Below are 23,334 nucleotides of genomic sequence, written 5' to 3' on the forward strand. Positions count from 1 at the left end.
TTAAAATAATTCTCAGGAGGAATCAGTAGACCTCTCTACACTGTCAAAGGGTTCCATGGGTTAAGGTTAAGAACCCTGGCCTAATTCACCCCCCTCCAAGCCTCCTGCAGAGCTCCCAATGGAGCTGACAAGGTTCATACATTCACGTAGGACCTGAGGTCCCAGAGGCAAGAACCTGGCTTATAGACAACAGAACACTGTCTTGGGCAAAATACACAGTAGGAAATGGAATGGGGAGAAGGAGAAAAAGGGAGAAGAAAGGAAATGAGTTGGGAGTGGATACAGGAAGCAGATTTTACCAAAACCCCAAGAAACCCACTCACAGCTGTGGAAAACTCAACCTTTATTATTACCTGCCTAGTGCAGGATATTAAAATTGCATTGAGCTAGATCCATATATTAGTGTAAAAATCTGTGTCTCTCCCCCCAAAAATGTACAAACCCCAAGTGATTATAGAAAAACCAATATGGCAGCTACAACAGAGATGTCCAACCCCAAGGCCACAGGCCCTTGCTCCCTCTTTTCCCCTAATCCCAGTACTTAATCCACAGAAACATACAGGCTGAGAGAAGTTCTAGCTACAACACAGCAGGTGGGAAGTAGGGATGGCTGGGGGGGGGGGGGGGGGCGCGGACAGGAATCACCCCCAGGTCCAGTGTTTCAGAGGATAGAGGAGGGAGAAGCCAAAGCCAAGGACAATTCCAGGAGTAAGAACAAGGCAACACGGGAACATCCTCCCTTTCTTGTCCTCCTCATCCCCAGATTATTAGCCAGTGGGGTCCAGTGTGCGACGGAAAGAGAGGCTGGGGAGGCCACAGCCTTCTCTCCAGGAACCAGTGTTGTCCAGTGGGGCCCAGGTGCTCCAATAGGCCTTATCCAGTGTCTGCCCTATATTTGCCCCCATCCTCCCCCCCCAGGGATGACTAGAAGAGGTCAGAGAGGATCCCATCCACAGGGCCAGCTGGGTGGGTGGCCGAGGCTTCCAGGAGGGGAGCAGGAAGAGGAAATGAGAGTGTGTCCGAGGAAGGGAAGGCATCAGCTCCCTGGCAGGCCCAGCCCACCTATGGTCACATTGCCTCTCTCTCAGAGGTGAAGGGTGGTCGGGAATGGGAATGGAGTGGGGGTGATGTTAAATCCTCTTGTTTATTGCCTCTGGCTTCACCTGAATCCTCCCTGAGGAAGGGGCAGCTGGGTGTGTGATTCACACTGTGTTGAGAGCATCTTCTGCCAGAAACCTATGTAGCTGGGAAAAGGGTGGCCGCTGCTCAGGCTCCCGGCTCCAGCACCGAAGCATCAGCTCATACAGGCCTAGTGGGCAGGCAGGGGGCCGAGACAGGTACACCTGCATTGTAGTGGGGTGGATGAAAGGCAGGGAACAAATGTTCTTTAGTCCCCAAGATGACAGGCTCTGGCCCTCCCAGACCCACAACCCTCTCCTCTGTTCTGACCTGCCGGCCCTGGTCCCGGAAGAACTCCCCTGCGTTCTCGATGACTTGCTCATCAGTGAGCTGCCCAAAGGGCTGGGCCCGGCAGAGCATCAGCACCTCCCACAGGGTCACCCCAAAGGCCCACACATCACTTGCAGTCGTGAACTTCCCCTGGTACGTGGATAAAGCAACAAAGGCAGACAAAGGCATCAGGCCACACAAACCCTCCTCCTCTCCCCACAGGGAGCCCCGTGTCCACTTAGCACTTACCCCAGCAGGACTCCCTCTTGGCTGGCCCCCTCTCCCAACAAGTCTGCTCCTCCCTCCTTCTGGCTCTGCCTTCTTTCTCAGGCTCTAGTCCTCTCTTTCGCCTCGTTCCTTTTCTACCCACCCTCCCTCCCCACCCTGCCCCCCCCATTTTCTGGTCCTAATTTTCTCCCAACTCGCACCTTTCTATCTCTAGCCTCCTGTCTCTCCTTACTTCTCTTGCTCTCTGCCACCTTGACTCCAGCTCTTGTACCCACTTTTGGCTCCTGGACCCTTTCCCATCATACCACTCCTCCCCACTTTCTCTGGGCCCTAGAGCCAGAAAGAACCTTACAGAGCACTGGCCCAAACCCTCACTTTATTGAGGAGGAATCTGCAGTCCAAGGAAGGCAAGTGACTGACCAAGACCACAGAGCAGCCTGTGCTCTCCTCCCCTGGCCTCCCCATGCCCTGTCTTCCCCCACCTCCCCTCCCCTGCACCCTGCATGCCTCTCTCAGGGCCTCTCACCATGAGGATGCATTCCCAGGCCATCCACCGGATGGGCAGCACTGCCCGGCCCTGTACTCGGTAATAGTCCCCAGCGTAGAGGTTCCGGCTCATGCCAAAGTCAGCGATTTTAATGGTGAAATTTTCCCCAACCAGGCAGTTCCTTGTGGCCAGGTCCCGATGCACAAAGTTGAGGGTGGCCAGATAGCGCATGCCCGAGGCAATCTGAGCTGCCACGTGTAGCAGCATGGGGTAGCTGAGGAAGGGAACCAATAACAGAAGGTCGCTGGGGCAGCCCCAGACTGATCCCCATCTCACAGATTCCCAGGAGAGGAAGGGGAGCCCACTCCCTGGGACTGGGTTACATCTATTTCTGGTGCAGAGATGGAATGCCCATGTAGAGGCCAGGGGTAGGTGCCCACTCAACATTTGTTTGGTTCATATGACCCAGGGAACTACGCTTTATTGTCTGGACTCAGACAAGGGTGAGAGAACGGGGGGAATGCCTGACAGAGCCCAAGTCCCTCACCACCTACAAGATAGTAACTTTGGCCTTTTGCTCCTCAGTCCCCAGATGAACATGGCCACATGTTCCTCATCCCAGCTCCCACCCCCCTGAACATCTACCTGCCTCCCTATCCCATGCTCCCCTCTCTCCCTCTGGTTTGGAACGAGGGGAGAGGAGACCGCCTTGGGGAGCTCTCAGGGAAGGGCCAGCCTAAGTAAGTGGGTACCTGATGGTGGGCCCCTGGGCAGCCTCCCCATCCCCGGGGGGCCCCTCAGTCGCCTTGTCCTCTAGCTGGTGGGCACTGAGGAACTGGTTGAGGTCACCATTCTCCATGTAATCAGTAATCATGCAGAGAGGGTCGTCCTGCACACACACGCCCAGGAGCCGGATGATATTTGGGTCCTTTAGCCTCGACATGATCTTCACTTCCTTCAGGAAATCGTTCCTAGAGAAGCAGGTAGGTGGCAGGGACACTGAGGGGCTGACCTGCACCATCTCTCCTGCTCATGTAGACCAGCACCCTAACCCCAGCAGACAAGCTAACTCACTAGTGGCACTGAGACCTGGGCTGAGATCAGCCTAAGATGGAAACTTCTTTCCCCAGACACTCCCCCTCTGTTGGTCTCTAGGTCACTCCCCACTCTTCATGGCCTCCCTTCCTTATCTCCAGACACCATGCCTGCTCCTCACCTGGCATTCTTGGTGGCATCTGGCCTTAAGATCTTGACAGCTACCAGCAAAGGGTGTCCCTTGCACACATTAATGGGGAAATCAAGACTGACCAGATCTTGAGGATTCTCTACCTCACACAGATGTACCTGGGGAAAGAAGCTCATTTGTTAGATAGTCACACAGTTCACTGAGGTCACAGGGTCAATTGGAATAACACAGTCACAGCTGACAGATTCCAACCAAGAGGGACATATGGGCATGGCATCAGAGTCCCAGATAGTCGAGACACTACTGAGAGTTGGGCAGGGATCTTCCTTACCTCCCCAAATTGGCCCTCGCCAAGCTTCTCCTTGAAGCGGAGCCGAGACCGAGGGAAATCCACTCTGGGGGGCCCATCCCCAGCAGCCCCTGGGGGCAGTGCAGGCACAGCATAGGTGTTGCCCCCAGTGACGCCCTGCAGGGTGACAATGTCAGCCTCGGCATAATGGGGCACGCTGTTCTGGGGAGGTGGGGGAAGAAGCGGGGCACCCGGCTTCTCAGGCTCCATATAGTCCCCACTGCAGGCTGGAAAGTTGAGGGGAAAGAAGACAGGACAAGGCATCAGGAGCAGCCCCTGAGAGCCATGGCTCTCCACCGCAGGCTCCCAGAGGCCCCCTGTCTCCCTGTTGGGTGAAAGACTGAGACTACTCTCCATCTTCTTGGTATTCTACCCACCAACCTCAAACCGGAGAAGACGCTGGCATGAGATGAGAGTTAGCTGTTCCAGAGTTTAAGGCAATAGAAATGGTTGAACAAAGAATGACATAAAGTCTATTCTCTAGGGATCCCAGCACAGCCCAAGGGACCATGAGGTAACTCTTGGCTGGAAGAGGAATTCCTCTACCCACCACTGGAAGAAGGATGGTGCCAGTCATCCAGTCACCCCCTACTTTCCAAACCCTTGTTCCACTCACTGTCAGCCCCTCCTGTTCACAGCTGTTCTACCCACCTCACACCCCCTTGCTTTCAGCCTTGGCTCCTCCCTGCCGTGGTTACCCAAACCCTCCCTAACCCAACACCCCAAGCTCAAAGACAAGCAGAGACAGGGGCACACAGAAAGGAGGAGAGGAGAACAGTTCCTCACAGCCAGCACAACAAGGAAACTACAGACAAAGAAGAGGAAGCAGAGCTGTCCTCTCTTAGCTCTGGGAGGGGGGAACAATGAGAAGGCAACATCAAGAAGAGGAGGAGCAGACAGGAAAGGCAGGGTGTGAGCCTCCACCTCTGGGACTGCAGAGAGAGAACACATGGGGGGAGAGGGCAAGCACCCAGGGTGAGAGGCCCTCCTCCTGGCACCTCTAGAGAGAGGGGAAACAAAGAAGGAGTTACAAGAGAACCTGGGGTCAGCATAGCAACCTCCTCTCTGGGTCTGGAGAGCAAAAAAGATGGGGTGGAAGAGGAAAAGGAGGACAGAGCTGAGAACCGTTGAGCTTTCTGCTCTTCTGCTCAAGGGAAAGGCCTTAAGAAGGAGCAAGCACAGCACAGAGCTAAAGGCATAAGAGCTTCCTCCTTGGGAGCTCAGGAGAGCAGAAGAGGCCACAGCAGGGAGAGGAGGGAGTGCAAGATGTGAGGACTTTTCCCTGCCCCAGTAGAGGTATGGGGAGCCTGGAGAAGCCCAGGGGCAGAGGGGCTTACCCTGGGTGTTGGTGGGTTTGGCCCAGGCGGGTGTGGGGGGGCCGGGGCCTCGAGGGGGACGGGCGTAAGTGGCCAGAAGGAGGCGGTAGGCTGGATTGGAGAGCAGCAACGCTGTCGGGAAAAGGAAGGGGGGGAGACACGGGGAAGGGATGAGACTCAAGGCTAGACAGACAGGGAGACCTGGAATAGGGCAAGACCAGAGCTGATGGGGATGGATGTACTGAGAGACAGGGACAGGATAAAACAAGGGTCTGGAGGGTGCTGGATAGCTGGATGAATAATGAATGAAGGAATGGATAGATCAGTGGATAGATGCATGGATGACAAACAAATAGTTGAATGGATGGATGGATGGGCAGATAAACAAATGGATGGATGAATATATATGAGTAGATGAATGGGTGAGTGATAGATGAATGGATAGATGGATGGATGCATGGAGAGATGAACAAATAGATGGATGAATCTGTATGAATAGATGAATAGGTGGATGATGGATGAATGGCTGGATGGTGGATGGATGGATGGATGAATAGGTGAATGGATAGATGAACATGGATTGATAATGGATGAATAGATGGATAGACAGAGGATGGATGGGTGGTTGAATGGATGATGGATGGATGAATAGATGTGTGAATATTTATTGATAGATAGATGGATGGATGATAGACAAATGGTCAAATGGTGGATAGACAAAAAGATGGACAGATAGATGGATGGATGGATGAATTCAGATAGAAGGATGGATAATGGATGGACAGACGGACAGAATGAATGCAGTGAATCTAGGAGAAAGGAGAGGGACCAGGAAGACATAATGAGAGGGAACAATAGAGAAGAGAGATGTGTATGGGACACTGAGACAGGATAAGGCCACTAGGGATTATGGGTAATACATAAAAAACTCTTAAGAAAGATTATATGGTAGGGACATGGAGTGACACAGAGTGTGGTGACCAGGGGCACAGAAATAAGAAAATGAGTTGAATCTGGAGAAGACAGGAAAAGGGAATGGGAACAGAGAGGAAAAGGGATACCATAAGAAAACAGGCAGAGGATGGTGGTGGGACTAGAACAAAGCAGGTCTTACCAGAGCCGTTGGGAACACTGGGAGCAGAGTGGGGCGGATTCCCACGAGGCCGGGGCTCCTGGTAAGGGGGTGGTTCAAGAGGGCCTGGGCGGTTGTTGATGAGGATGGTGTCCCCAGGGACAGACAGATGAACTGTCAGCTCCTCTTCTAATACCCGGCGCTCAGCCTTGTCATGGGAATGGGAAGGTTAACTGTGGCTACTGTTTAGTGCATGATTCCAGCTCGTTAAATGCCATGCCCACCTTCTCCCCTTCAGTCCTCACGACAGTCCCACAGTTGTATCTACTATTAACTCTATTTCACAGGTAAAGAAACAGAGGTTCAAGAGCATACGAGTGAGTCCCCTGATGTACCATTCTGGGATTCCAACCCAAATCTGACCAGATAATTATGGAATCATTCAACCTTCATGCATATCACCACCACTGATTCTTGCCAGGAAGACACGGGCTCAGAGTGTGCCAGGCTTCTTCCTCTAGCTCCTCCCTGCCTCTCTAGCTCCACTCTCCACCTTTCCCATCCAGCTTCTACCCCAGAAGGTGGACCAGTGTGGACTGTATCAACAGGCTTGGTTTGGGTTGGCCCAAGAGGAATTTGTTGGGCAGGCGAGAAGTGAGGTCAGGGTGATTATGCTCCCAGCCTCTCCCTGAGAGGTGTACTTAGGCTAGCTGTGTCCCTGAAGCAAAGTCCACTGCCCCTCTCAAGGAGCCCTTTCCCCAGACTCACTCCTCCAGTTTCCAGCAACTGCCCTCCTCTCATCTTCCAGGCCTATGGGTGGTAACAGATCTGTGGAAATTGCACTACTCCCTCTAATTTTCATACATCTGCCCACTCCTCTATAACCTATCTCTTTACTAAGTCCACCTCTAATTATTCTAATTAGACAATGTTCTGTGGTCCCTGCAGGACCCAAACTAATCAGGATTCCCCACACACATTGGCCTCAGCCTGGCCTCACTCTCCACACCCACACCCTGTCTGTCCTCTCCAGGCTATACCCCCCAACTCCTCCTACCCACACCCACCCCCCCTGTAGCTCGGGCCCTGCCCTCGCTCTGCCCACCTTGCTGAGGAGTCTGCGCCAGTGCAGCCGCCACAGCATGAGGGCAATGATGAGCAGCAGCAGCAAGATGATGGCCACCAAACAGCCAATGAGGATGGCAGTTGGGCTCCCCTCAGCCTTGGCCACAGGTTGCTGGCCCCTGGGCTCCAGCTCTGGCAGAGACAGAGAATCAGAAACACTGGAGAGTCAGAACCACTTCCTACCCAAGTTGGGGGCGGGGCATGGAGGGATAGTAGCCCAGAATACACTTGTCCAGGAGGACGCCCCAGGGCTGCTCACCCAAGCTGCTGAAGTTCGTGGGAGGTGGGCCAGGTGGCCACCAGGGAGCTGGTGGGAAGGTGCCTCCCAAAGTTGGAGAGGAGTCATTCACAACATCTGCAAAGAAGGAAGAGAAGAAAGGAAGGAGTCAGATAGGGAAGACGGACCAAAGAAAAGCTACTTGCATGAGACCTAGGGAATTCTACTTCCAGGAGCAGGGCTGACACCAACCAATTAGAAGGGGAGGGGCCTGGCTGTTGTGGATGTCAACTTTTTAGGTGCTGGATTATGGGGAGAGGCAGGACTCCCAGAGAGAGGCCCAAGTGGGGAGCTGGGTATAAGGAAGCCTGGAGAAGAGGTTATTTCTTAACCAGCACAGAGTACTTCAGTATTTTTACAGCCAACACTGTCTTACTTGCTCAATATCAGTCATGAGTGAAGGGCTCATAAAGTAAAAGACAGAGATGGGAGGAAGGGGTAGGGAGGTGTTCAAATTATTTGGAGCATCCCTGCTTGCAAAGTCTCATGAGTGCTACATAAACATGGTGCCAGGAGTGGATACTTTGGTGCCAGGAGTGGGTACTGCGGGTTGGCGATCCCAGAGGTTGAGGATTGGGCATAGACCAGAGGCTTACCGGAGATGAAGGAGATTTCGCTGAAGAGTAACCAAGGCCCAGCAAAGAGGAAGCGGCACTGCAGAAAGCGGCCCACGCGGCCGCCCAGGGGCACTGACACAGCCCGGGCTCTGGGGTCCCCCAGGCTGCCCCCCAGGGCGTGGCGCACAGGCTCCCCCTCCCAGGCCATGGCAGGGCCCCGCTTGAAGCGACATTCCACCCCACCAGGCAGGCGGGCTCCCAGGGTGTGCATGTTGTTACAGTGGACCTGGGGGGAAGGGAGGAGGGACACAGGGTCAAAGCCAGGAGAGCCTGGGCAAGCACCCCAGGGGCAACCACCCTGGTCTCATAACCTTGCCTAAGAGCCACACGCACTTACCTGCATGGCCTGGAAAGCCCTCAGTCGGTCAAACTCAAACTCCATCTCCACGTAGCCACCTGGGAAGCTGTGGTTGCTCCATCCCACATAATCGTAGCCTGGCCAGACCCGCAGCTCCTGGCTCTTCCTAAAGTCATCCAGCCCCACCACACCATCTGCCAGCTGACCCAGACCTCCATACAGCAACCTGGAGAGCAGGGGAGCCAAGGAAGAGGAGGGTGGGAGAGAAGAGAGTGCCACCCATTTAAGTGCTCTGCAACCCCAACCCCAGCCAGTCTGGACCAGCCCCTACCTCCTGCCCCAACTTCCTTCCTGTGGTTGTCTCTTTCCCACCCCCAGGATTGTCAAGGTACTTTGCAGCTATAAGCTGCAGGAAGGCACCATCTCTCGGAGGCACCATTCAACCTACGTTGTGTGAATTTACTGTGACAGTTTCCAACAGATGTGTATTAGCAAAGGGTTGCCTTTTTCTAATTCCCACAAAGTGTCACATGAGCTAGTAGTTGCCTTGCTACCCTCAATCCTGATCGTGTGTCCCCAAGGCCCCACCTAACCCTTTCCCCACTTCTTCCATCTCACTGCCCAGACTCCTTAACACATCCACTGCATCCTCCCTCCAGCACATAGGCTCATGCCCCGCAGGGCCTGCCTCATTTACCCGCCAACAGCGTGTGTGGTATGTCCATCGTAGGTGGAGTCATTGAGGTGCACTGCCTCAGATAAGTACATCGTCTGCCCCACAGGGGCTGTGTAAGACAGGAGTCCATCTGGGGCAGGGTAGGAGAAGAGGTGTTAGAGGCAGGAAGCCTCCCGCCACCTCCCCTGCGTCATTCCCCTTCTTGTGTCCTTCCACAGGCCCACCAGCATGGAGGAGGCAATGTTGGCCAGGCCCTTCCTCACTCAGAGTGACAGCTTCCCAACAAGAGAAAGAGGATCCTGGATGCCCTTCTCCCCAGGCCTCACTCCCCAGGCCCCAGGCCAGGAAATGAATTCTTGGAGGTCTGAATGACTCACCCTTCCAGAGGCAGCCATAGAGCTCCACCCGCAGACAGACACTCATGACCCGGTCAGCCCGGGGGTAGAAGCGAACCAGTCGGGCCACCATGGGGGGTCCAAGGTCCTTCAGTACCACTCCCCCAGGGTCCTCATTGCCTAAAATCACCTGTTGCCCAGGAAACAGCGTGCATGAGTGGGAAGGCTACAGGTTGGATCTAACTTCCCAGTCACCAGCTGTTCCCTGGCCCAGCACACAGTGGCCAGAGAGATTCATGAAGGGTGGTGTTAAGCATACAGGGATATGGGGTACAGCCAGGCATGTGTAAAACAAGGGGCCACAGCAAAGATCTCTGACACATCTCTCAGCCTGACAGTCTGTCCTCTACCACCAGTGTCAGCCTCGACTCTTTGTCTGTCTCCATTTGTCTCTAAGCCACCCATCCCGCTGTGCACAGATTCTATCCAGTCCCTCACAGCTCTGCACCCCTGCTTTGGCTCCCCCCACCTTTACCCTATTCTCTCTGTTCACTCAGCAGGCACTGGTTGAGTGCCTACTCTGTGCCAGCTATGTAAGGTCTCAGTGGTAAACATCCGTCCCTCCCCTCTCCCCTTGCAGTACTGAGATTCCAGTAGGAAAAACAGCTGTGAAGAACAAGAGGCAGGGTGTGGAGCTGGAGTAGGGGGAGGTGGGCTCTCTGAGGAGGTGATATTTCGAGGAGAACTGAGTGGAAGGAGAAGCTGAGGATCTGGGGGAGAAGCTTTCCAGGCACAGAGAACAGCATGCAAAAATGTCCTGAGGCTGTGGGACAAACCCTTGCTTGTTCCAGGAACAGCAAGAAAACCAGTGGGCCCAGGTGGAACAAGAACAGGAAAGAGAAGTAGGGGATACAGGCAAGAGCCAGGGCAAGCTAAGCTTCTGCACCCAGGACGGAACTCAGCTTTTGTTCTGGCAGAGCGGAAAGCCAGTGGAGGGCTATAAGCCAAGTACGCCTCATCTGATTTGCATTTTCTCAGGTAGAGTGTCTGTAGCCACTAGGTGGAGATATGATTTCAGGTGGAAACAGAAAGGAGCCAGGAAAACAGTTCGGAGACCAGTGTGTTCATCTAAGCCGGGGATGGTGTGAGCAGGGCCTAGGGTGGTAGAGGTAGAGGCGGTGACAAGTGGTTGGATTTAGGAAATATCATGGAGGTAGAACAGACTGGCCTTGCTGGTGCTTTGGAATTAGCAGGTGAGAGACCAGAGAAATGAGCGGTATCTTAGCTTATGGCCTGAGCAACTGGCCTGAGCTAGGAGAGGAGCAGTTGTGGGGTGGGAATGGGATTCAAGTTCAACTAGGGAAATTTATGGTAGGTTTGAGAACCCATTAGACATCCAGGTGGAAAGGCCTAGAAGGTGGTCAGGTTTGCAACACTAGATGCAGCTCAAGGGAAAGTCTTGGGCTAGAGAGGGTATAAATTGGGAGAGTCGTCAGTGGACAGGTGGCATTTAAAGTGGGGAAGAGAGGAGAACCAGCCTTTCCTGGGAGCTGCCCCTGCCAGCCTTACCTCCTGACCCCAGCGATCCCTCCAGTCCATCCAGCGGTGGCCATCTCGGGAGTAACGTAGCCGGTAGCTGGGGGAGAACTCTTTGCCCAGGCCTCCAGCATGCCGCCCCTGGGTGCCCACCAAAGCTACCAGGTGCAGCCTCCGCAGATCCACCTGCAGGTACTCCTCTTCCTTTGGAAAGACAGGCCCTGCAGGACACCATGCCCCATCCCCGTCGCTGCTCTCCAGCCTGGGACGGGGCAAGAGATCACAAGGAACATCTGGTCTGTCTCTGTCTCTCGTATCTATAGCTCCCCCAGCATTGGGGGTGGGGAAGTTCATTGGCATTTGCCCTCCCAGAAGCCTCTTGGCATGGGCAGAGGAGTTGGAAGGGCAAGTAGAGGCCCCAGAAAGTTCCTCCAGAGCAGTCCCAGAGGTTCCAGGTACCTGCTATGGCGAGCAGCAGTAGAGTCTGACCAGGAGCTGGAGGCAGAGATGTCCCCATCTGGAATGGTCCTGTCCTGCATGCCCAGGGCATAGCGGCACTTGGCTGGGTGAACACAGGCACACGGAGGGTCAAGGTCCCTGAACTCTGTCTCCCGAAGCCCCATCCTCAGGGACCCAGGAGCCAGTCTCCTTACCAGGATCAAAATGTCCTTTCATGTCAGCATCTCCAGTTGCCACTAAGAGCAGCGACAGCAGCAGTAGAGATGAGAGGGCCCCTGGCCCCATAGCTCCTGACTCCTCAGGCCTAAGGGGGTGGAGGCAGCATTTCTGCAGGGGACAAAACAAGTGGTAAGTAGTAGGGTAAGTTAAAGGGCAATCAAGGAGACTGAGTCACAACAGACAGAGTCACAACAGCCAACAACAGACAGAATGGGCTGCTTTGGGAATAATAGGAGGAAAGTGACAAAGCAGTCATTGTTTAAGAGCATCAGCTATATTTTTAGAATGCTTCCCATGTGCCAAACACTGGCCTAAACTCTGGTCTCCTCTCCACCTAGGAGCTCAGAATTCTAAGAGAAGTGGGGGACCCCAGTGCCTTCCAATCTCACTGTCTTCTGTAGCCGCACTAAGCCCAGTGTAATCCCTGGACCAGCATCTTAGGAGAAAGGCAGAATCTCACCCCTACCCTAGATCTGCTGAATCAGAATCTGCATTTTGGAGAAAGGGGAACCCTCTTACATTGTTGGTAGGAAGGCAAACTGGCAGAATTTAGGAAACAAAATAGATGAACATATGGGAAGTGGAAAAAAGAGGGAGGGAAGCAAACCAAAAGAGACTTTAATGATAGAAAACAAACTGAGGGTTGATGGAGGGAGATGGGGGTGGGGGAGGGATGGGCAGGATGGGTGATGGACATTAAGGGAGGGCACTTGTAATGATGAGCACCGGGTGCTATATGTAAGTGATGAATCACTAAATTTTACTCGTGAAACCAAAGTTACACTATGTGTTAACTATAACTAGAATTTAAATAAAAAATTGGAGGAAAGAAAAAGAATCTTCATTTTAATATAATCCCCAGGTGATCTGTGCCCATCAAAGTTTGAGAATCCCTGCTCTTCTTCACCAGGGCCCAGGTGGCAAGCGTGGCCTAAAACCATTCCAATTGGCATCTCCTTGTGAATCCAGGTATGTACCCTCCCCAGCCCCAGCGGCAGGAAAAACTGTTCTGACCTCTCCTCTTCCTGGAGGACTGCACTGAGTTCTCCAGGTCCTGGAATCCCGAGACCCCTAGTGCCATATCTGCCATCAGTTCCAAAGCATCCCATTCCAGCTCTCCCTGCTCTGTCTTCCCTTCCTAAGACCCAGACATCCTGTCCCCCAAGGTCGCACTTTCTGAAGGTGGCTGCTTGTGAAGGAAAAGCCCAGAGCTAGGAAAGGCCTGCGTTGCCTTGGAGATGAGGGCGGGTCTAAAGACAGGAAGGCCAGGTCACCCCAGGAGGTAGGAAGAGTGGGGGGACACTCCCCCATCCCTTTGTCCTCCTCCAGCTGCTCCCATAATGCTCTAGGGCAGGAATGTAAGAGGCAGCTGAGACCCCACAGCTCTGAAGCAGCAGCTGAGGGGGCTGACTGAGTTGCGGGGGGCACCCAGGCATCAAAGAAGAGCTAGAGCCAGAGGCATCACACCTGGTCCCTTGGAGGTCCAGGAGCCACGTGCAGGGGAGCAGGCTACAAGGTCCCAGGCGGCTGGCCTGGAATTCCTGGGTGCCGCTCTCCACCCCCACCTCTCTCGGGAACAGCGGGGCCCTTGTTCCCGTGGGTAACCTTCATGCCTATCCCAGATGAGTCATCAGAGCCAGACGGAGCTAGAGGAGCCCCGGGCAAAGATACAAAGACAGGCAGAGGATAGGAGGCAGGGGGAGACGGGGCGAGAAACACAAAGCAAGAGGTAAATAGAGCGGGCTCAGAAGCACAGGGCACAGAGCCAAGCAGAGAAACACACAGATGTCTGAGGCAATCCAACCCCTCCAACACTCCAATCACCTCATTTCTCTCCACTGGGTCAGACTCATGAAGAACAGGCCCAGAAGACTTACCCCTAACCTCACCCCACCCCACCCCATTTCAACCAATTACAAAGCAGAGACCTGGACATTGCTGTAGGTCCTTCCCTCTCTTCTCTCACCCCCACCCTCCACCACAGACAACACCCACACAGCTCTGTATACCCACCCCCTCCCAAACACACAGACCTCAGACATGCCAGCTTACAGAGCTTACTGACAGAGCCCCGTAAACACTGGGGCTAGATGTAGCATACACACCCACACCCACACCCACACCCTCCTCTGTAACAGACAACTCTCCACACACTTTCGGAGACACTCACATGTGACATCCACATAAATCTGTTACACACATGGACTCCCAGCGGGGGCAAATGCAGATGCTCACACACACATCAACTCCATCCACACATTGGCCTTCTTTAAAGTCCAATCCCATCACTTAGTTAATAGCCATCTTCAGGGCGCCTGGGTTGACTCAGTCAGTTACGCATCCAACTCTTGATTTTGACTCAGGTCACGATCTCACAGTTCATGAGTTCAAGTCCTGCATGGGGCTCTGTGCTGACAGCGCAGAGCCTGCCTGGGATTCTGTCTCCCTCTGCCCCTCTCCTGCTCTCTCTCGCTCTCAAAATAAATAAACTATCAAAAATGTTTGTAAAAACAAAACAAAACAAAACAAAACATAGCCATCCTGAGACACCTGTGAGCATAATATGACAGACACCACACGAGCCTACCATCAGAGGACAGTGTGAGACACACACACTCAAGGTCTCAGGCACAGCATCCCAAGAGCACTGGGGCCCACCCCTTAATACACACCATGACCAAGCCAGAGGGAAGTCAAGGCGGTGGGGAACAGAAGGAAATGGGAATAAGGAGGCACTGCTCCATTTTCCCATACTCTCAGCTTTCACCTGGGTCCACTGTAGCACTCAACTCAGGATGCACTTAAGTGCCTGCGGCAAGAGGCAGTCTCAGCACCAGACACTGACTGGGGATAGCAGTGGTGGTGCTGGAAAGGAAGGTCCAGCCAGCAGGGGACCTGTGCGATGAAGGCTGGGTGAAGTCTGACCCGGAGGGGGTGCGAAGGGGTGCGGAAGGGAGTGGGGGATGGGACACTGAGGATGGTGCTCACCGGGCAGTGACACATTCTCACGACAGAACCAAATGAACATCCAGAGGCTGTCACTGGCAGGTTAGGGTGTCAAGGCCTCTGCTGGGCCGGGGGCAGGCTGCCCAACTGGGAGCTGAGTGGAGGCGTAGCAGTTAGCAGATGCCCACAGGGACTGGCCTGGTGGGAGGGCAGGCCCACTTCTCCAGAGGGCCGAGATGATTCAGTGAGACCACACACAAGCACCTGTCTTCCTGTGGGTCAGTTCCTTCACACTGAGTAAAAGGGGTCCTTCCTCAAGGCTGGAACACACTTTCGCGGAGATCAGGGGGTTCCCCCCATATTCAGACAGTAAGCCAGAGCGCTGGGGGCGGGGGGGGGGTGCCGCAGGATCACGCCTGGCGGGGCTGGACAACCAAGAACAGCGCCGCCAGGCCCTTACCCGGCCGCCGCGCCTCCCCCGGAGCCCCAGGCCTCTGCCTCCGCCCCTCCGTCCCGCAGGGGTCCTCCGGCCGCGCCCCCTACCTCTCATCGCTCTTCCCGGAAGACCCCTGCGTGCGACCCCGGAGCGGGGCCTCCTCGGCTGCTGGGCGAGGGGCGGGGGAGGCGCAGGGAGCCAGGAGCCGGGAGCGGGGAGGCGCCGGCGAGGCTCGGGTGTCGGGAGGCGGCTCCCGCGCGCAGCTGTCGGGGGCCTGTTCCGGGGAGAGGAGCCAGGGCTGGGGCGGCTCGGGCCCAGGCGCCGCCTCCCCCTAGCCCGGCTCCCCCTCCCGCCCTCCCGGGTTGCCGCCCTTCCCCCTCCAAGGACCGCGTTGTACCCGCCGCTCCCACGCCCGGCACCGCCCTCCGGGCCGCGCGCTCCCCTAGGCTGCCACGCCCACCCCGCATTCCCCTGTGCGCCCCGGCCTCCCCCAGGTAACCACCCAGCTGTCCCCTCAACGCGGCGTGCCCAGCCCCCTCCGCCTACCCGCGCGGCCCAACCCCCGCGGTCCCCACTAAAGGGAACAGTCAAAGCTGAGGCCCTGCTTGGGGCCTCCCACAAATCCAGGCCCCAGGAGGGGATGGTTCCCTCCCTACTCCCCCTTTCTGGGCTCAGTTCCTGGAGAGGGAGGTGAAGGGGGCAGCCCCAGGGCACAGGGAAGGAGCAGGTTCCCACAGGCCGGTGCCCAACCCAGCAGCAGGAGTTTGGATGGAGGAAGGGGGCAGGCTCACCTGTCCAACCAGGCCCCCAAGACCCACATTTTTCACACCACCAACTTTTGCTTCTCTCTGGCACTCTCCTGCCTCCTGTCCTGTACACCCCAACCCAGATTTTCCCAGAGCCTGATGGCCCCCCACTTTCTCCTCGCCCCATTCTCTACTTCCACCCACCCCACCCCCCCTCAGTCCTCTCAAGGACCCTGGGGCCCAGACTCCCAGACACCGGTTCTTTTGGGCTTCCTGCTCAAAACCCGGGAATCCTCAGGGCAAGCCTTCTTCAGGCCCAGTCAGCTCTGGCCCTGGCGGGGTTGAGACTCTGACCACTGGCAGGGATAGGCCTGTACAAGGCGAGGGGCTTGAGGGGGATAGAGGCAAAGAGAAAATCGGACACAGCCTAGAAGGACCAGGACCAGGACCAGGAGTCCCAGGGAAGATGGATGCAAGGAGGCGGGGTGAGGTGGGCAGGACAGAGGAGCTCTGGTGAGAGGCCTCAGGACACCGCTTCTCCACACCTGCCAGCCACCTATCAATGTCACCGGCTCAGAACGATCTCTAAGTCCATTGCAGATCTCCGCCTCACTGCACCTCACAGCAGATATCAGCTCGCACCCTACGTGCAGTCCCAGACAACAGTCCCAAGAAAGAAACACGAAGTCCTAACCAGATAAGTACACAAAAGTACTACCAGGAAGAAGTTGGCCCTCGGGAGAGGCTAAGGCACATATGGGCAAGAGCTCCAAACCCCCAGAACACACTGATCCAAGGACGCCCGACTGCTAAGACACTAATAGACAGCCCCATGGTCACTCGGAGAATTGCCTCTTCCCACCGTCCCGTCCGACCAAATCCCCAGGGGTCCCCAAGAGCACGTACCCCTCTGGAGACAGCCGCCGGGGTGTCTGGGCCCCGGGGAGGCTGGGCTGGGGGTGGAGCCGGGCCGGGGGCGGGGCCTAGGTTTCCCCAGTAACCTCACCTGGGCCGACTCTCGGCTCCTCCTTCCAGGGACTGTGCTCGGAGGAAGCCCCGGGCTGGCAAGCGGGGCTGGGCCGCAGCCAGACGCCTCAGGGAAGGAGCGGCAGCCCCTCACACCCCGCTGGGACATTCCACACCCCAGACCCACACTCCCGGCCAGGTGACGTGGCGAGGCCAGACCGAGGGGTCCCCTGGGGAGAATGACGAAACCATAGAATCCTGAAACTCTTGCCTCCTGGTCTCCCCCAAGAGAAATTCCTGGTCAGTGATGCCCACCTCGCCCCAGCCCAAAGCTGGAGGAGTGGGAGGGATGCAGGGCTGGGGCCCAGCGGAGTCAAGTGACAGCGGAAAGGGGGCTGGAGCCGGCTGGAATGCGGGGCTCTGAGCCGAGATTCCCAGGGGCCAGAGAGGGAAATCCCAGCCATCCAGGGGCCCCCAGAACAGTGCCAAAGACTGAGTCCACACAGCCTTGCATGGCCCTGGAGCCCATCCCACATCTGCTGCATCACTCCCAACTCCAGAGAACCCCATGTCTTCCTGAGCCCCCAAAGGAACCTCCACTCCTTCCACATCCATGCCCTCCTATCCAGGATTCCCTCCCCTTCAGGCCAAAGGCTTCCTGCTACCCAGGAAGGAGAGGAGGGGAAACAGCTCAAAAAACGTGAGGAGAGGCACGTAGGAGAGAGAAGCAGCTTCAGGCCACCGCAGGGAAGCCCAGCAGGACCAGTGAGAGGGAGGATGGACCAGAAGGTCCCACACACACTAGCTGCATTCCCCTTCCCAGGAGATGCAGCTGCCTCTGGAGCAAGTAGGCCGGGTCAGCAGCTGGGAAGACTGAGAACTGACGGGCACAGGGGCGCAAGGCTGCAACCACGAGTCAGGCCGTGATATCCCCAAGTAGAAATGGGAAACTGAGGCCCAGAAGTGGACGGAGTGGAGAGAGATGACATAGTATGGGGAGAAAAACGAAGCACTTCAGTTGTGGGTGGCCTGGGGGGTGGGGAAAGATGGGATGGTGGGGATGGAACTCAATGGACCAGCGGAACCATGAATCAGAGAGGACATGGGGGCGGGGGGGATGAGGGCACACAACAGCACGAGGGGGTAAGTTTGCTGGAAAGAGCAACAAACTGGAGTGGAGACAGGGAGTCATTGGGGGCACTCAGAAAGGAGGGCAGGAAAGTGTGGAGCCCTAAGAGGTGGGCAGACCAGAAACAAGGGCAAAGGAGAAAAATAAAGGGGTTGGAGTGAAACCAAGAGATAGAGAAGAGGAGGGAGACTGAGGCCTAAGGTTTGAAATGAAGGGACAGAGGGAGATGACAAGTGTAAGCAGCTAGGAAAGGAAGGGGCAATGGAGAGACAGACCAGGGGAGACAGAGGCCTAATGTCTGAGTCAAACCTGTTTCTGGGTGACAGGACACAGAGACCCCAGACCTCCCCCTGGGGACATCCTAGTCCCTCAGCCCATTTGAGGCACCACCACGGTCCCCAGCGGCACTCCCCATCCTTCCCCTCCTCCTGCAGTGGCCAGGCTGCCTCCCTCCCACACCAACAGCCAAGAGCAGTCCCTCCCCGTGAGGGATGGGCGCAGCTCCAGTCCTCACTGCTGCCGTCCCAGTTTAGCTCTGGCTTCTGCCCTCTCACCTCCAGCTCAGGGTTCTCCTGGGCCCCAGTCCCCCCGTCTCAGGCCTTTGGGGTTCCAGGTCTGGGACTGCCAAGGACGCCTGGCTTTGTCCGCCCATCCGGGGGTTGGGAGCAGCTGCCCTAGCCAGCTGCGGCCGGCTTCGACGTGACCATGGCAACCCAGCCCCACTCCCCTCCCCCAAGCCACTGCCGCAGTCCCACAGAGAGGGAGGGAGCTGCCAGACCAAAAGAAAGGAGGGGAGGGGGCAAAGGGCTTCAAAACTGAACCAAAGGGAGACCACAGACAAAGAGACCCCAGACAAAGGGAGATGAGGGAGGCAGCGTAAGGGGAAAGCAGCATTGGCTAGCTGTGGCTGAGGGCTTACTTAAGCAGGGGATGTCTGGTCCTGCCAAGTGGGGGAGAATCCAGGCAAGGGAAAAGAGATTAGCTTGACTGGCTGCAGGCCGTTGGAGGCCGCCTTGTGGGTCCCTAAGAATTCACTTCTTTAAGGATTTTGCAAAAGACACCCTTAGTTTTCAAGAACAGCCCCAACTTTAAACATATGCTGACTTGCCACCTCTGAAATCAAATGTCCTTGTCAGTGTGCACAAATTCTTAGTTTGGAAAATATGATCTTTAAAGCCAAAGGTGACTGATTAGGCTTGGAGGCGTGGCGCAGGGAGAGAGGTACTGACCACGCCTCTCACAGCACTGAGAGTAGGCAGAGTACCAAACAGGGAGGGAAGAAAGCAAGGGCTGGCCTCTCAGAGGTGAGGCTTGACATTGCCACTTACCATCTAGTTTCTTATACTGAGTCCTAGTACATCCCAGTTCCCTCACCGGTAAGATGGACATGGTAATGCCTGCCCCTGGAGTCTGTAGGGATGATAATATGAGATGGCATCTGTAAAGCACAAACCCTTTTCATGGAAGCAACCAACCAAATTCCACTAATGTGATCTCCCTCTTTGGCTCCCTCGTGTGTCACTTGGGTCTCTTGATTTCCACCTCCCAATTGATTTCCATAGTTACTGTTTGTGCTCTGAAAGTAAGTGCTATGAGAGATACATTGAGGAACCCAACCCGCTCCATGTCCTTTAGGCATTTACAGTCTAGAGGAGGAACGAGGCATATATATGCATATATATATATACATATATATATGCATATATATATGTATATATATATGTATATGAATGTGTATGTGTATGTATGTAATCATGGAAGGTAGGATGACCCCTGCTATAATTGGAGCTGGAAGGAGCTGGGGATACCCAGGGGAGGAGCAGACCGGGTCCTCCTGAGTCAAGATCAAAGAAGACTTCATGGAAGAGTTGGAGCTTGAATTGGACCTTAAGTCAGAAAGAGATTTGCAGAGATGAGGCAGGGCCGCTCCCATGAAGAAGCTGAGGGAACAATAGCAAGGAGACATGCTTTATGGGGAACTGCAGCTGTGACTGGAAGACAGGGTCTGTCCAGGTGAGTAAACCCAGAAAGGCAGAGTGAGGTGAGATAATCTCATTAGTAGTTTGGCTTATTCTGAAGGTGAGGAGGAAGAGCCTTGGGGTACTGAGCTGGGAAATGGCTTGATTAGATTTTAAAGGTGGTTTCTGGCAGCAGTGTGTTGGCAGCATCTGGCAGAGCAACAGCTGGGGGGGAGGGAGGGGTTGATTCCAAGTTTATCCCGGCCACATCTAGCCAGTATTTCACCTCCCTCCCCCAGCCTGGAATGCCAGGAGGAAATGCTGAGATCCTATAGAAGAGCAGTGTATGTGCTAGATATTTTTCTGGTATTTTCACATCATTTGGTTGTCTCCTTGGAGCCTTTGAGGTGCGAGACGCAGGGCTCCTCATGAAAGGGGAACCAGACCTGGAGAGGTTGTAACTTGCCTCAGATCTTGAGGAGTTACTGCTTCCCACCCAGGCCTCTCCTAAATTCCTTTACCTCTCTCTTTCTTCTTCAAAAGGGGGAGGTATCTAGGAGGGAGATCCATATCAGCCTCTGTGGGGCTAGACACTCACCTGAGCTACCTGAGTCTTGCTCCCCCTGGAAAACTCTACCTTTCATCTCTTTTGTGAGGCTCATGGTCCCTGCAGTGAACAGGGTGACCACAGGGGGGCGCTCCCTTCACGGCTGACCAATATTATTGGCTGGACAAAGAAGTGAAAGCCTGGGGGTGGGGGAAAGAGATTCCAGCCTGGGCCTGGAAAGGCAGATAGGCAAGGAGAAATGAGAAAGGCTGAGTGGAAGCTGACAGGGTTGCTGCAGGTCTCATTAGGGTGAAATTTCCCGACAGCCATGTATCAGAAATACTGCTATTTATAGACAGAATCTCAGAATCTTTACTTTCTCTTTTCTGTTGTCCTTTGCAGCCCTTGGCCTCTTTCTGAAAACACTGCTGATTACTGAACCTTGTTAAGGCTAGGCTCTGCCCTCATCACTTTCCTGAGTCACCTTATTTGGTCCTCACCACAGCTCTGTGATGTAGCGTTTTGATATATGCCCACTTTTACAGGGGCAGAAACAGGAGAAGTCAACTTGCTCACAGACATACACAGCAACTGGCAGATCTGGAATTCAAACCCTAAGCCTTTTAACTCCAAAGCCAAAGCTAGACAGTAGGGTCTTAGCCATCATTATTTTCCCAAATCTAGGGTCTGTAAAAAGCCTTGTCCTTTCCTTTTAGTCCTCAAAAAGACTCTAACTTCCTTCACCTCCCAAGAATACATTGTCACCTCCCACAAAATCATTGTTTGTGTACAAAGAATGTACAGAGATCCAACAATGGCAAAAGATTTGCTCAAGGTCACACTGGAAGTCAAGGTCACTACTAGGATAGTATTTCTCAAACTGAGGTCCCTGGACTCCTGACAACCCATGATGCCCTGTGAAAATGATTAAATTCCATTTTTTTGTTTCATTGGTGATTTTTTAAAAGTGTTATAAGCATTTTCTGGATCATATGTAACAGATCTTACATACATACAGGGCTAGTATGTGTCTGTGTTTGTTTATGTTTGTGTTTAGCTTTTTATGGTCAAGTTAGTTCTTCTGTAACTGTCTGGGCTGCATTTGTACTAAGTGAAGTCCAGAAGACATGTACTGACAAAGATTTCTGAGCAATTTGAATAGACACAAGTATGGGGAGAACTGAGTCATCACTGGGCACACAGTGGAATATTGTGTCAATTTCAAAAGAACCTGAATTAGGCAGTATGTGTTTATGTTGCCAGAAGCAGCTTCATTTCAGAAAAACAGCTACTCATCACATCAAATTAGTTACTTCAAATTGCCTTTTTACTTTTATGTGGATTTATTTCTACTTTGTTTTGTTTCTACAGCTTTATAACTGCTCAAGTATTTTTTTTTAATTTTTTAATGTTTATTTATTTTTGAGAGATAGACAAAGCACAAGCAGGGGAGGGGCAGAGAGAGAGGGAGACACAGAATCTGAAACAGGTTGCAGGTTCTGGGCTGTCAGCACAGGGCCCAACACCAGGCTTGAACTCACAAACTGTGAGATCATGACCTGAGCTGAAGTCAGACGCTTAACAGACTGAGCCACCCAGGTGCCCCTAACTGCTCAAGTATTGAAGCATAAGGAATTCAGAGTTAGCTGGATTTGCATGCATGGTTTGCACACATTTAAATTATAAAAATAATTTAAGTCAAGTCCATGAGGATTGTATTTCTTTCAAAAGGGTCCATACATTATTCAAGTTTTAAAGCAGGGCTAAACTAAACCAGGGCCTTCAGGAGCCTCCAGAGGAAACCTGTAGTGATAGAATTCCTGTTAAGGACCAGAAAGCTCCTCACCCTCAAGGTCCAGTACAAGGAAGTTAGAACTTGGGGCCTCTGGGCTACTGAAATGGGGGCTGGTCATAGAGTGAGGAAGTCATAGAGCAGGCACCTGGGGGAAACTCCAAAGAGAATTTATGTGACAGGACCAGGAAATGAGGTGAGAATGTGTAGAATTTTTCTCAAATATGTGTAAACAGATTTTTTAAGGAAATGGCAGTGTCTATGAAAATATTAAATGTGCATAATTTTCCCTGGCAATTCTACCCCTAAGAATTTATCCTACATGGATATATTTGTACAGGTGTGCAAAGATGTGTACAGGGTTTCCATTACCTTGTTTGAAATGGAAGGAAGGATCCAAAATCTATAAAGAACTTAAACTCAACACCCAAAAAATAAATAATCCAGGGAAGAAATGGGAAAAAGACATGAATAGACGCTTCTCCAAAGAAGACATCCAGATGGCCAACCGACACATGAAAAGATGCTCAACATTACTCATCATCAGGGAAATACCAATTGAAACCACAATGAGATACCACCTCTCACCTGTCAGAATGGCTAACATTAACAACTCAGGCAACAACAGATGTTGGTGAGGATGCGGAGAAAGAGGATCTCTTTTGAACTGCTGGTAGGAATGCAAACTGGTGCAGCCACTCTGGAAAACAGTATAGAAGTTCCTCAAAAATTAAAAATAAAAGCACCCTACAACCCAACAATTGCACTACGAGGTATTTATCCAAGGGATACAGGTATGCTGTTTCAAAGGGGCACATGCACCCCAATGTTTATAGCAGCACTATCAACAATAACCAAAGTATGGAAAGAGCCCAAATATCCATCGATGGATGAATGGATAAAGAAGATGTGGTATATATATATATATACACAGTGGAGTATTGCTTGGCAATCAAAAAGAATGAAATCTTGCCATTTGCAAGTACGTGGATGGAACTAGAGGGTATTATGCTAAACAAAATTAATCAGAGAAAGACAGATATCATATGACCTCACTCATATGAGGCTTTAAGATACAAGACAGATGAACATAGGGAAGGGAAGCAAAAATAATATAAAAAACAGGGATCAGGACAAAACATAAGAGACTCTTAAATATGGAGAACAAACAGAGCGTTACTGGAG

At 53.4% G+C, this 23,334-nt stretch overlaps 1 protein-coding gene across 5 annotated transcripts; it reads right to left on the minus strand.

Annotated features, from left to right (window-relative positions):
- Nucleotides 1-326: 326 nt before the first annotated feature.
- DDR1 (discoidin domain receptor tyrosine kinase 1) lies at nt 327-18,523 on the minus strand. Of its 5 annotated transcripts, none has more exons than XM_040464784.1 (18): nt 18,407-18,523; nt 11,605-11,737; nt 11,411-11,513; nt 10,985-11,213; nt 9,458-9,605; nt 9,102-9,210; nt 8,444-8,630; nt 8,086-8,332; nt 7,472-7,567; nt 7,193-7,344; nt 6,130-6,295; nt 5,037-5,147; nt 3,682-3,926; nt 3,381-3,508; nt 2,917-3,135; nt 2,204-2,438; nt 1,450-1,599; nt 327-1,343 (listed from the first exon to the last, which is right to left on the minus strand). In XM_040464784.1, the coding sequence occupies exons 2-18, from the start codon at nt 11,693-11,695 to the stop codon at nt 1,203-1,205; spliced, it is 2,757 nt and encodes a 918-aa protein (XP_040320718.1). In that variant the 5' UTR covers nt 11,696-11,737; nt 18,407-18,523; the 3' UTR covers nt 327-1,202. The 5 variants fall into 5 exon arrangements, with proteins under 5 accessions (XP_040320718.1, XP_040320717.1, XP_040320716.1 ...); XM_040464783.1 differs by lacking the exon at nt 18,407-18,523 and adding an exon at nt 16,664-16,770; XM_040464782.1 differs by lacking the exon at nt 18,407-18,523 and adding an exon at nt 15,119-15,300.
- Between the last annotated feature and the right edge of the window lie 4,811 nt (nt 18,524-23,334).

Source organism: Herpailurus yagouaroundi, unplaced genomic scaffold (assembly GCF_014898765.1).
Source record: "Herpailurus yagouaroundi ecotype Mexico unplaced genomic scaffold, PumYag 511, whole genome shotgun sequence".
In the NCBI taxonomy this organism is placed as follows: Eukaryota; Metazoa; Chordata; class Mammalia; order Carnivora; family Felidae; genus Herpailurus; species Herpailurus yagouaroundi.